The sequence below is a fragment of the Doryrhamphus excisus genome, linkage group LG21 (genome assembly GCF_037039965.1).
Source record: "Doryrhamphus excisus strain RoL-2023G ecotype Guam linkage group LG21, RoL_Dexc_Guam_v1.1, whole genome shotgun sequence".
In the NCBI taxonomy this organism is placed as follows: domain Eukaryota; kingdom Metazoa; phylum Chordata; class Actinopteri; order Syngnathiformes; family Syngnathidae; genus Doryrhamphus; species Doryrhamphus excisus.
Window position 1 is genome coordinate 4,382,742 of NC_136377.1, and position 11,964 is coordinate 4,394,705.

At 41.6% G+C, this 11,964-nt stretch overlaps 3 protein-coding genes across 4 annotated transcripts in view; 1 reads left to right on the forward strand and 2 right to left on the reverse strand.

Moving 5' to 3' along the window:
• Nucleotides 1-101: 101 nt before the first annotated feature.
• Nucleotides 102-3,845, reverse strand: guca1d (guanylate cyclase activator 1d). The gene is made up of 4 exons (XM_058086108.2): nt 3,378-3,845; nt 2,334-2,483; nt 1,985-2,072; nt 102-1,912 (listed from the first exon to the last, which is right to left on the reverse strand). Exons 1-4 carry the CDS (start codon nt 3,573-3,575, stop codon nt 1,788-1,790), a joined length of 561 nt encoding a protein of 186 aa, XP_057942091.1. The 5' UTR covers nt 3,576-3,845; the 3' UTR covers nt 102-1,787.
• The window catches only part of rhogb (ras homolog family member Gb), a 30,176-nt gene continuing 19,997 nt past the window's right edge, over nt 1,786-11,964 (forward strand). Inside the window, exons 1-2 of the mRNA XM_058086105.2 lie at nt 1,786-1,930; nt 8,781-8,879. The gene's annotated coding sequence lies outside the window, so the exon portion shown is untranslated. The remainder of the gene's footprint in view (nt 1,931-8,780; nt 8,880-11,964) is intronic.
• Nucleotides 5,995-11,505, reverse strand: dub (duboraya). 2 transcript variants are annotated; one of them, XM_058086097.2, is made up of 8 exons: nt 11,431-11,505; nt 10,066-10,144; nt 8,764-8,850; nt 8,568-8,636; nt 7,394-7,459; nt 7,081-7,320; nt 6,652-7,002; nt 5,995-6,586 (listed from the first exon to the last, which is right to left on the reverse strand). In XM_058086097.2, exons 2-8 carry the CDS (start codon nt 10,093-10,095, stop codon nt 6,566-6,568), a joined length of 864 nt encoding a protein of 287 aa, XP_057942080.2. In that variant the 5' UTR covers nt 10,096-10,144; nt 11,431-11,505; the 3' UTR covers nt 5,995-6,565. The 2 variants fall into 2 exon arrangements, with proteins under 2 accessions (XP_057942080.2, XP_057942079.2); XM_058086096.2 differs by lacking the exons at nt 10,066-10,144; nt 11,431-11,505 and adding an exon at nt 8,981-9,445.

Consider the following 11,964-nt stretch of genomic DNA (forward strand, 5'->3'; position numbering starts at 1 on the left):
GGTTTTGTATATCATCTATATCCACTGTTGCTAGGTGACACAAACATAAAAACAAACATACAGCGCTTTGTTGGAGAAAATGTAAATGAACATAACAAACACAAGTTTGACAACTTTTATTGATAAGGCAACACAAAACGTGATTTGTTACAATGAACCTATAAGGGGAAAGACTCACTGTAAAAATCTATTGCACAAATAACTGATTGTAATATACGCTAACCTGCTCGGCCATCACTTACAAGTTACACGTATAATGCTGGTAATGTATAGCACTATTCCTAGCGAATTGCACAATTAGTTAGCATGCTAACCAGTTCTTTTTTCACCAGTTTATCTCTGATGCTATCACTTAGCAACTTTGCACAGGTGCTTTGCTATCCCTTTTAAGGGGTAGATAAAGTGTCCTCGGTTCCTTGATCTGATCACAAACGTCACCGTATAAAAGTAAAGCCACTCATTTGATCCGGTATCCTCATAAAAGACCATTCGCACAAAAACCATACAAGTACATTGTTTTCACGGAAAGCATGTGCCGGTTTGCTTCGTTAGACAAACTGGGACTAACAGTTCACGGAAGCTATTTTGACATTTCAAGTGTACATCGGAGCTTCAACACTCTCTCCATTAAAGAGCAGCCTGCCTGAAGCTTTCAGACTTTTTAAGAGGATCAGTGTAAACGCCTGCTGACCCAGAACAGACTCCCAGCATGCTCTCATAGGCTGGCTCCGTAAATGTACCTGACATCTAAGGTCATAGGACATGAAACCTACTGAACTTTTACCGAACACTGAAAACGTGAAGTATGCTAACAGAAATTACAAAGGTAGGTATTTTAGGTATGACCAACATTTTTTTTTAAAGTAAATCTGTCAAGTGAACGTTAAATCCTATCACGGAAGCACAACCGTTATTTCACATTTCGTGTAACCTGTTCTATGATTGAACTAGGGTAGTATTTTTTAGTGTGTAAGCATCTTCACCTGGATGAATATTAGAGGCACACCGAAGGAAACAAAATGCTGCTTCAAAAAAAGTTGTAATTACAGAAATAGTGTTATAATTATGTGAATGATGATGTCATTTTACTTGAAAATATTTTGCTACAAAAATGTCATAGTATGAAAATCAAAAGAATGGGAATTAAGTAATTTTCCTTGGGAAAAGTCTCATATGAAATAAATCCCTCATTTTAATATGTTAAGAAAACGTCTTGATTATTAAAATGTTACAGATTTTTTTTAATCTTATGAGGGAAAAGAAATATTCAACATTACAAATGATAATAAAAAATAATTGTCAAAATAATAAAATTATGAGAAATAAATCTGGCTATAAGTTTGTAATGTTACTCGGGAGAGTGGAACTATTGTGAGAATAAATATGAGAATATAGTCAAAGAAAAAATAGGAAAAAAAAGTGTCTTACGAGACAAAAATCTCAATTTTACAAAAATAACATAATTTTACAATTTTCAGTGTGTCCCTACTACTCCTTTGTTTGCTTTGACCTATACATAAAAGCCAACATCATTTAGAATATGAAAAATGGGTATCAAATTTCAAGTGTGTGAGCTCTTGACGTCTAGATTTAAAGCTCTCCTCCAACTTAAATCAAGAAACAGGCACTAAAATCGATGAACTGACTCTGTAAGGAGGTAAAGAGACACGTTCAGTCCAAGTGTGGTAACCTCTGTTCTGATGTTCTGACATCATGTCTTTTTTTGGGGGGGGGCAGGTTGAAGTGGGTCTTTTTCAGAGTTTTCCTTTTGGTTTTCAGGTCAGCTCTCAGCCCCTCCGGCCCTCCACGATGATGACCAGCACGGGCGTCAAATCCATCAGGTTCCTCAACATGTCCATGATGTCTTCGTGGTCTTTAGCGCCCTCGATGAACTCCTCCAAGGTCATCTCACCTGATGAGTGATATTAGGGTAAGTTGCAGTCGTGGGGAGAAGAAAAGCAAGGGGTGTTTTTGTGTGTTTTACCTTCTCCTTTCACGTCGATTCTCTCAAATATGAGAGTGACTATCTCTTCGGGGTCAATGTCTCGGTTTCGTGTGATATCTTGGATGGCCTGCAGAGGGAGACATAAAAATGTTTCTCATATTTATTTTGTGGTTGGAGTAATGATTCCCAGTGAGCAAGAGTGGCAGAACTCTTGCTTGGTCAAACTGGGTCAGAGTCATTTGTCCCAGTTCCTTCCACTTCCTGATGTCAGATACATTGAGCTGATTCAGCAGATTAGCAGTCGTCTGACTTTGCACTTAATCCTGAAAAACCCACTAGGACTGAATGCCATCGCCTTGCTCCATGGCGCATCTTTTATGTTAATTACCGAGAAAATAGTCTCCAGCTCCTCTTTGTCGATCTTTCCGTTTCCATCCTGGTCAAAGAGTTTGAAGTACCACTTCAGCTTCTGGTTGATTTCTCCTTTCAGCAGCAGACTGATGGCGGCGATGTATTCCACAAAGTCGATATAGCCGTCCTGCACAGAGACAACACACAATAACCATCACTGAAATGTCACAATTCTACTAGGAACAAGTTGTAATTACAAGAGTAAAACTGAAATATTATTGAAAAAGCATATTGTTATAAATTTTATCAAGAAATATAGAAAAGAAAACAAATTTTATTAGGCTGTAGTCACTAGGAAAAAGTCCATATAAATATATTTTTCCCTGTTAGGGGTCACCACAGTATAAATGGTTGTGACTTAGTTTTTACACTCAATGCCCTTCCTGACACACACTTGAGTGGGATTTGAACCCATGTTCATAAGTCATAAACAATAGAAATGCTCTGAAAATCCTCAGGGGGGAAAAATACTAATTTTGCAAGAATAACATAGTTCAATTTAGAGATTAAATTATTTAGGACAAGGTTTTTGAGAGTGAAGTTGTAATTTCAGAAGAAATTTTTTTACAAATTTTACAAGAATTAAGTCAAAATTATGGGGGGGGTTATTAGAATAATTAACATTATTCCCTTTATTTCAATCTAACTTTTTTTTATGGACGCATTTTCTTAAATTGTGTTTTCTGCTTACACTGTACTTTTATATTTAGCATTGGGTATTTTTATTCTACCGATCGTACGCTTCAACCTCCATTTTCAAGATCCAGCCAATATGAGGACGGTCCTTTCCCCCGTTGAAATTTACTCTCGGTGTTCTAAATCACTTGACCATGATGGACTTGAATCCAATAATGTGTTCTTAATAAAGTCACTGCTGGGATTGATGGCGGTGCACGCCAACGCTCTAAGCCTATTTGACAGTGAGCCCGTGAACGACCTGATTCTCTTAACAACCATGACTTTTGAGTACTGACGTACGACTTGTTTTGTCTTCCTAAACCACATGGTCATATTCGCTCACCCCGTCCATATCGAAGGTGCAGAAGACCTGGTCCACGTAGCTGTTGGCGTTTTCGGTCATCCCCTTTAGGTTCAGAATGGTCTTCAGCTCGAAAAGCGTAATGAGTCCCGACGGCGACTCCCGCATGAACATGTTGTACCAGTGGTGCATGTCCTCTGCAAGGATGTCATCCAGGTTGGAGCCGTGGTTCCCCATCATTCAAAGCTAACGTCAAGAGTGTTTTTGTTAGGGGGGGATGGGGAGAGGGGATGCTACAAAAACAGGATTTAGAAGGTCTACATCCAAAAGTGTGCAAATGCAAAGCAGGCGACACAAATGTCGGAAAAGATGAAGGAAAAACTGCCAAAGAGGCTACAACTCCATGGCAGCGAGGCCAGCAGCAATCTTGAGGATGCTGAGAGCAGCCCGCATGAGTGACTCTGCAGGCAGAGAGCAAAAGGATGCTCTAACCCTCTTAGGTCCCGCAGGAAGACTAAAAGGGCACTCCTGAAATAACGCTTTAATGAGATCAAGCTGCCATGCCGCTGTGACCTGAGCTGCTACCTCCCCCGCTCAGGTGAGAGGGTACCATTGGTTACATAACACTCTCGGGCTCTATGTCCCGGTTTTCCTGGTGGGCCACCAACTTGGGACTCTCTTGGAATGAGTCGGCACTTTGCTTAGTCATGACCACCCACAAATCCAAAAGGGTGACCGCCCCCTCCGCCCGGTGGATACTCCCGTCAGAGACCTGATCCCCTTTCACATAGTTTGTATAAAAGCCAGGGGGATCACATTTTTCCTATGTTCTATTTGAACAGCATTGACACGGAATGGCTAGACAATTTTTCCGGGTTGTTTTGGCTTTGTCTGAGGTGTAACAAGGCAGGACGGTGTATGTGGTGTTTTGTCATGCCCCCACTGGGGGACAGGAATGTTCACCACTCAACAAATAGTACCCTTGATTGGGAATTACTAGTATATTGTTTCATACTTCCCCACACTTGGCTGCACGGTGGTCGAGTGGTTAGCGCACAGACCTCACAGCTAGGAGACCCGAGTTCAATTCCACCCTCGGCCATCTCTGTGTGGAGTTTGCATGTTCTCCCCGTGCATGCGTGGGTTTTCTTTTCCGGGTACTCCGGTTTCCTCCCACATTCCAAAAACATGCTAGGTTAATTAGCGACTCCAAATTGTCCATAGGTATGAATGTGAGTGTGAATGGTTGTTTGTCTATATGTGCCCTGTGATTGGCTGGCCACCAGTCCAAGGTGTACCCCGCCTCTCGCCCAAAGACAGCTGGGATAGGCTCCAGCACCCCCGCAACCCTCGTGAGGAAAAAGCGGTAGAAAACGAATGAATGAATGAATGAATGAATGAACTTCCCACACTCTGTTGAAAATGACACAAAACCGAGTGGACAGTACGATATGTTTTTTGTGGAAGGGAATTCCACATTCCTGGGACAAGGGCAGGACTCCAGACTATTCATTCATTCATTTTCTACCGCTTATCCTCACAAGGGTCGCTGGAGCCTATCCCAGCTGTCTTTGGACGAGACTGGTGGCCAGCCAATCACAGGGCAAATATAGACAAACAACCATTCACACTCACATTCATACCTATCGACAATTTTGGAGTTGCCAATTAACCTAGCATGTTTTTGGAATGTGGGAGGAAACCGGAGTACCCGGAGAAAACCCACGCATGCACAGGTAGAGAACATGCAAACTCCACACAGAGATGGCCAAAGGTGGGATCGAACCCGGGTCTCCTAGCTGTGAGGTCTGCACGCTAACCACTCATCCGCCGTGCAGCCTGACTCCAGACTAACTTTTTAAGAAGTATTATTTATTTTTACATGACTGAAAATTTTCAGGGCACAAGCAGGGCACTGTTTGTACAAAACATTACGAAAAAGTGTCAATGAGAAAGCTTGCTATTGTTTCTAAGATGTCGGAATTTGATTACATGGAAGGGTAACAGCCAGTCAGGTTCGACGTGTTGTGATCCGGATCTGTCTGTCTGTCTGGATGGTCATGACCAGGGATTACCAATGAAAAGGTTTATCAAAGGACCATTGTATTCACCTTTAAAGAGCTCATCGAGTCCCCGCCCTTAGTTTTTCCCAAAACATCTTCCCAGCATGCCTTCTGTCTCCCAATTTGGAAGGTCACTGTTCCATGTGTGTTTATTTGTGGTTACAGTTTCTCTGAATGGGAGTTCATCACAGGATCAAAGTGTTTAATTTCTCCTCTCGGAATCAGACTGATGGCGGCGATGTAATGGGATTAAACCCAAGCAAAGAACGAGCAAAAGGAACCATGTTACCTTTTGGTCGCTTCCTTAAGTGAACCTCGGTCAGGATTAAGGGTGACCCAATCGTGTGGAGGGGTGCCAACTTTCGGGCATCACTGCTTCTGAATGCCCTTGACTGGAATGTGTCTACAGAGCCATGTTGATGTTGAGCATAAGCGGCGCAGTCATTAGTTGACCTGGCATTTTTCTGGCTTCTGATGTCATATCCACTATGTAAGAGAAGCAACCTCGTGTTGGTTCTGTGTAAAAGTTCGACTGTTGGGAAAGATGTGCCAAATTTCTCCAAATGTTTTTATAAAAGCAGCTAATGACAGCTTCTAAAAACCTCTGGTGAATGGTTGGGAATAACTCCCGGATACTTCTGCTCTTTCTGGAGTATATTCCATTGTTGACTTGTAGCCATGTTGCACAGAACCGCATGTACCATTTCCATTTTCTGTTTGTCTTCTTGGGTTTATTACTCATATTTGAGTTAGCATAAAAAAAAAACTAACGCTACGACCTTACTACTTCTGTTTGAATTCTGAATTTATAGCCTCCCTGAGTTCATAATAAAAACGTGGCGAGTTTGATTCCCAAATCCTTGCGCAATGGTTTTAGGAATGCTGTAAGAAATCAATCACATTGTACAGTAAATGTGGTAGTTTTATACAATAAAAACATTGACGTAGGGAAAAGGATCAACAATCGAGTTTCGTTATTAGCCTGTGAAAACAAACAAATACAGCTGTGTAAAAAGGCAGCACAATCGTAAGAGTTTCCGCCATCTTTGAGACAGCCAGCAGCGATTCTATAAAACACAAAAACAAAAAAAAGTTTGTTTCTGCACTCGTTGAGTGCTTCTTTCCAAACCAGACCCCAATAGATGAATCGAGTCTTGGTCCTGGACTTCAACTCTGACACGCGGAACCCTGCAGGACACAATCAAGTTGTTAATTATCCCATAAATCCGTATCCACGTGACCAAAACACTCACATTGCTTGTTAGGTCTTTTTGGTTGTTGTTTTGATCATCTCCTGAGCTTTTCTCCTTGTCTCCTTCATCCTCGCTGACTCCATCTCCAGTCTTGTGGTCTTCTCCACCCTCCTCCTCATCGTTGTCGTCGTCATCTTCTCTTCGGAGATTGACATCACAATTTGTTTCGGTTTTGCTTTCTTCAACATGGTCTCCTCCATTTTCATTGTTGAAGATTCTTCCTTCTCTATCTCGTTCTGTTGTTTCATGGTCCGGTTGGCTCGAGGGTGGGTCTGTCTGCTCATCACCACTGCTGGACTTTCTATGGCGACGGGATGGAGGGCGTCGCCTGAGGGAGTGGCGAGCTCGACCCTGGAGGAGAACCAAAAAAAAAAAAAAAACTGCAGATGAATCCATTGTGTCGTCATCTGTACCAACTATCTGACCGACCTTGTTGACGCTGCTCAGGAGAGAGCCCTCCGCAGCTGTGGGAGGGGCTTCAAATGAGGTCGGCCCTTCCTCCTCAGTCACCGACGAACACATGGAGACGGGGCTGGAAGGGCTCAGTGTAGACGAAGGGGTGCCCGCCGTGGGGCTAGGGGATGGCGGAGGGCTGAAGGGGGGCATCAGCCTAAATCCAGGACTCTTGGGAGAGGGCAGCAGGGCTGAGGGCGACAGAGCAAGGTTGGCCTAAAGAGAAGGAAGTGCAATGATGTCACATGTCACATGATGGCAGACTGATGACACGGCAGCGTCGACTTACCTGAAGCTTCTCAATCAGAGCGGAGTTCCTCTTGACTTTTACAGGAGAGGTGACACCAGCGGGCCTCTGACACATACAGAGTATAGTCTCGTTTTACATATATCGTTTCCCGTTTTTGCCGCCATTTCTATTGGAGCATCTCTGCGTGGAGTTTGCATGCATGCATAGGTTTTTTTCCAGGCACTCACATCCCAAAATCATGCATGTGAGGCTAATTGGAGTTGTTTGTCTTTGTGTGTCCTGGTATTGACTGGCAACCAATCTAAGGTGCACCCCTAAAGTCAGCTGGAATAGGCTCCAGCGTACCTGTGACCCCAATGGTATAGACAATGGATGGATAGATCAGCATATAGTTCCACTATTTGTATATGGAATTATTTTTGGACTATTTTTAAAAATACTGTATGTCTTATTAAAATATAACAAAACAAACAAAATTAGAAGTATTTTCCAAATTTTTTTTGTATTACTACTATGTTGTATTACCGCTCCGCTTTTAGCCTTGTTTTAGCTCTGAATGAATGTTTGGATATTGTATTTTAATGCATCCTTTACTCTGTTTTTCATTCATTTTCTACCGTTTTTTCCTCACGAGGGTCACGGGGAGTGTCTTTGGGCAAGAGGCGGGGTACACCCTGGACTGGTGGCCAGCCAATCACAGGGCACATATAGACAAACAACCATTCACACTCACGTTCATACCTATGGACAATTTGGAGTCGCCAATTAACCTAGCATGTTTTTTGGAATGTGGGAGGAAACCGGAGTACCTGGAGAAAACCCGCGCATGCACGGGTCTCCACACAGAGATGGCTGAGAGTGGAATTGAACCCTGGTCTCCTAGCTGTGAGGTCTGAGAGCTAACCACTCGACCGCTGTGCCGCTTACTTTGTTTTTACACAATTCTATTTTTATTTTTTTTTCTCGACTGTAAAACATCTTTGAGTACTCTGAATAGCGCTATACAAATAAAATGTATTATTATTATTATTATAAGTAATACAAAATATTTTACATTTTTTTACATGAATATTCAAAATATAACATTTTTTATGGCATAAGTAACTTATTAGAAATAAAACAAATAGTTGCTGTTATATTCTTTGGAAAAGGCTACTGAATGAGTCAATTAATTAAATTCTGGTGCAGATCAAATTGTGTCAACATTGCTGACCTCCTGCTCGTCTCCATGGATTTTGGGCAGTTGCAAGGAGCGAGGAGGTCGACGTCTAACAGGCTTTTCCTGAAAAAGACAAGGGAAATCATTTTTTCTTTCTTTCTCCAAACTATACCTCCCATCTAAAGTAAAGCTGTACTGGGTGTGTGTACAGTACGCCGATGCTATGATGGCGGCTGATTAACTAACTCACTGTTTCTCTGACTGCAGCATCTTGTGGAGGAGGTGAACCTTTGAACCTTCCGGCAAGTTCAGCAACCGAGGGCCGTGACAGAGCCTCCTAAAGAAGGAAACCGGAATGATTCATGGGTGAGTAGTCGTTCTTGTTGTAAATATACCTCCTACATAGCACTGAGATTTACTTATTGAGTGGTTCAAACACACACACACACATACACACACACACATACATCAGACAGCTGTTGATGTGCGGCTGATCCATGTCCATTTCGGCTGAAGGTCTCGCATTGCTCACATTCAACAGATAATGAAATCATGGCACAGCCTGGAGTAGCGACACACATGCATGCGTTCATCTACTCCTAGCCTAGGACACACCAAAATGTCCTCACTTGTCAGTTAGTGAGATTGTGCGAGTGAATTGCATAAATGTACTCCCAATCTGTCAAATTACCACAACCGTTAAACCACTTCCTCTTTCTCTTTTTTTTTTCCTCTTTGAGAGCGTATCTGCTGTTCCTATGAGAACTACAATTGACTACTGCTGCACAATTAATTATGAGTAAAACATATTCCAATTATTTTTTCAATAGTTAAATGTATCTCTCCAAAATCGCATTTCTTAGAGACGCCCCCAAGTGGTTGTAAAGCAGGATTACAATTCAAGTTCATTTCCACATGTCTGAAAACCCTAGTTTCCCAATGTGGCGTGCGGCAATAGCCATAAAGCGATATGATAAACAATTAGCGCCAAATGCTCACAATCACGAGTGGACCTGAACGTCACACAGCTCCGACCACAAAGAAGGAAGGCGGACTCATTACTCTGTGAGTGTTTTTATATGAGCAAATAAGTAAGTTTGATGATTATATTATATAAAATAAACCACCCCACCTCCCACTTCCAAAAGTGCAATTTGTAGTTAGCATAGCTAGCATACATGGTATTGAGTGCCGTCAACGTTTGGGTCAAAGATGAAGTCCCAGCCATGATTTGCATGATGGCGGCCAACCGACCTTGCTCAAATTTGACAGACATGCGCTTGTCAATCAGATGCATACCAAATTATGTGGAAATTTGCTGAAACACTTCCAATGTACGGTGGCTTGTTATGTAGAGCACGTTAAACTTCATGTAAATGCAACAAATGGGGTTTTATAACAGCGCCACCATGTGGTGCGTTTGTTAGGAAAAATAACAGCACAGGCAAACAGAGCAAGGGGGTGCATGTACAGATATATTCCATCCTTCTGGAGTAGTTGGTGTACACAAATAAACACAGTCAGTCTTAACCAAGTTGTTTAAAATCCTTACCTGTGTTTCTTGCACACGTCCGTCCTGCATGTTCCTCTCACAGGCAGGCAGTTGCTCACCGATTGGACTGCTTTAATGTCTGGTTAAATGAATAAATAAATAATAGGAGTTGAAGAAATGTTTGCCGGAACTAAACAAAAGTTGACGCATTCGACTTTTTTTGTTGCTGCAAGCATCAGGATGTGAACTTGTGTGTGTGCGCCACACTTTTTTTGTTGCAGGAAGTATCAGATCCTGCAGCTTGCCGTTTCATCATCGCATCATCATAGTCACATAGTTGAAAAAATGAGCATAATACGTCCCCTTTAAGAACTCAAATTAATCTGCAATAATTTCAACTAAATGGTAGGTTCCCAACTTGGTTAAAAAGGTTAATTTTATGAATAAAATGTTTACCATATTTGGTAATCACTATGTCAAGTCCATTAAATAAGAATGAAAGAGTCCTACTATTTGCAAAGGTTACGTTCCTTACCCTCCCACGAATATCGAAAGAATGCATCAATTCAAAGCACCGAAATGGCTATTTTTCATACGCTAAATCAGGCGTGGGCAAACTATGGCCCGGGGGCCACATGCGGCCCAACAAGCGTTTGAATCGGGCCCCTATTTCAACTTTTAACATACAAACTGGTAACATGACTTGCAAGTCGGATGTCTTATTTAGTAAAAAAAACAAAAAAAACAACAAAACTGTAAAATTAAATTACATAGTTTGATGTGGTCTGATGTTTATTACTACTTTCACTTAAATTAGACAAATAATTAAAGGAAAATTATAAGCATAAAATAGTGTGTGTGTGTTAAATATATGTTCTGGTTCCCCTGGACAATTTTGTTAACTCAATGCAGCCCACGAGCCAAAATATTATATTATACTATAATATGCCTCTCATTGTTATTAGATGCATTTCCGACTCGGTTTTGCACATTAGGAAACAATTCAAGGCATACAGTATTTACAAAATTTGTAATTAGGCAACATCACGTTCACATCTTGTCAAAGCATCATCTTGCTGAAAAATGTTAAGTGACTTGACCTGTGAGACGACACCCTCTGCTGGAATGATAACTGATTTACTCGTTATCCCCTGCAGATCACACCATCAAATCACTTTACTAGTGAAGTTACCATAAACCAATTGGAATTATTTACAATTTAAACCAGCAGAGAAAAGAAATCCGGGAATATGCAGGGTAGCGAATGACGATCTGTTGTGTAGAAAGCGGAACAGAAACTGGCGTTGAGCAGCAGCGGTAGTTTTGTCCGCTCTAATGCGACTTTGCTTTAAAAAAAAAAAAAAAACAAAAAGACACACACACCCAAGCAGACAAGACCTTAGGTAACATTAGTAAGAGTTTTACCTCCATCCTGCTCGTCGTGTCTCAGCTGGTTTATGTCGAGTATGTGCGAGAGAGCCTGCACAGGCCTGCTGGGGGTTAAATATAGAACACTACAGAGATACACATGCAGCTCATGTTCAGTCACATGTTTATCATTTCTCTCCCACGGCCACGGCTCGTTCTGCGGATGCCGGCGGCAGATTCATTGATCAGTTCAAAACCTCTCTTACTTACTTACTGACACATACTTTGAAGTACTTTATAAGACGTTCTTTTCAATAACTTGATCAAATTTATATACAGTTAACATGTTCTACCTGCTTGGTGGACAGTGAACGGGATTTAAAGAGGAACCCACTCCACCATCAAAGGAAATTGAGTCACTGAAACTTTCATTTCTCTTTTTTTGTGTTCCTTCACTTCCGCCGCAAAAGGAGCGAAATGTTTCTAAAGGGTGAATGCTACAATTTTACCGTATCGACTTGAGTTTCAGCAAACAAACTGCAAACCAAAGATAAAGTCAGTTATTTAATAATAAACACTTTAAATACTCTA